The sequence below is a fragment of the Gracilinanus agilis genome, chromosome 6 (assembly GCF_016433145.1).
Source record: "Gracilinanus agilis isolate LMUSP501 chromosome 6, AgileGrace, whole genome shotgun sequence".
Classification (NCBI taxonomy): domain Eukaryota; kingdom Metazoa; phylum Chordata; class Mammalia; order Didelphimorphia; family Didelphidae; genus Gracilinanus; species Gracilinanus agilis.
In genome coordinates this window covers 192,351,867-192,352,572 of record NC_058135.1, presented here as the reverse complement: position 1 = coordinate 192,352,572, position 706 = coordinate 192,351,867, and the positions used below count along the sequence as shown (strand labels likewise).

General features: G+C 37.4%; 1 protein-coding gene across 1 annotated transcript in view; it reads right to left on the bottom strand.

Moving 5' to 3' along the window:
• The window catches only part of SEL1L3 (SEL1L family member 3), a 104,092-nt gene that overhangs the window by 84,841 nt on the left and 18,545 nt on the right, over positions 1-706 (bottom strand). Inside the window, exon 5 of the mRNA XM_044680677.1 lies at positions 260-318. Within this exon, the coding sequence (XP_044536612.1) occupies positions 260-318 (59 nt within the window). The remainder of the gene's footprint in view (positions 1-259; positions 319-706) is intronic.

Below are 706 nucleotides of genomic sequence, written 5' to 3'. Positions count from 1 at the left end.
GAGAGAGAGGGAGGGAGAAAAGGAGAAAGGAAGAGAGGGAGGAAGGGAGAGAAGAAGAGAGGAAGGGAAGACGAGAGGAAGGGGAAAAGGGAGGAAGGGAAAAGGGGAGGAAGGGAGGAACTCTTGGTTTCAGGATAGAGAGATTGAATGATGATGAAGGCAAACTGCTATATTTCTGTGATAAACCAAACACAGTATATAGACACTCCCTCAAAACCCACACTGCATAATTTTGTGTAAAACAAAATGTTGCACTTACATAATTGACTGATTGTGGTAGCTTTTTAAATCCTGTCCGACACTGGCTGTTACTGTGATCTAAAGGGGGGGAAGATAAGTATTATTAGTGATTGGTTTAAAAAGAATTAATCATATTTTGCTAATCATGATACATATAATTAGGGTTCATGTATTTTGGGTTCATTTCTTTATTGTACAGTTTCTGAATGCTTGTTAACACTATAGTCTCATTATGTGTATTTTATAGTCACAATCCAAAAATGTAATCTCCCCAAATGACATCATGTGCTATATATGTATATATGAGCATATATGATATATGCACACACCCAGACATAACACAAATATGTGTATATGTATACATGTGTTGTTCATACACATATACAGACATGTATATATAGATGGGGGAGAAGAAGGGGAAAGAAAGAGAGAGAGAGAGAGAGAGAGAGAGAGAGAGAGAGAGAGA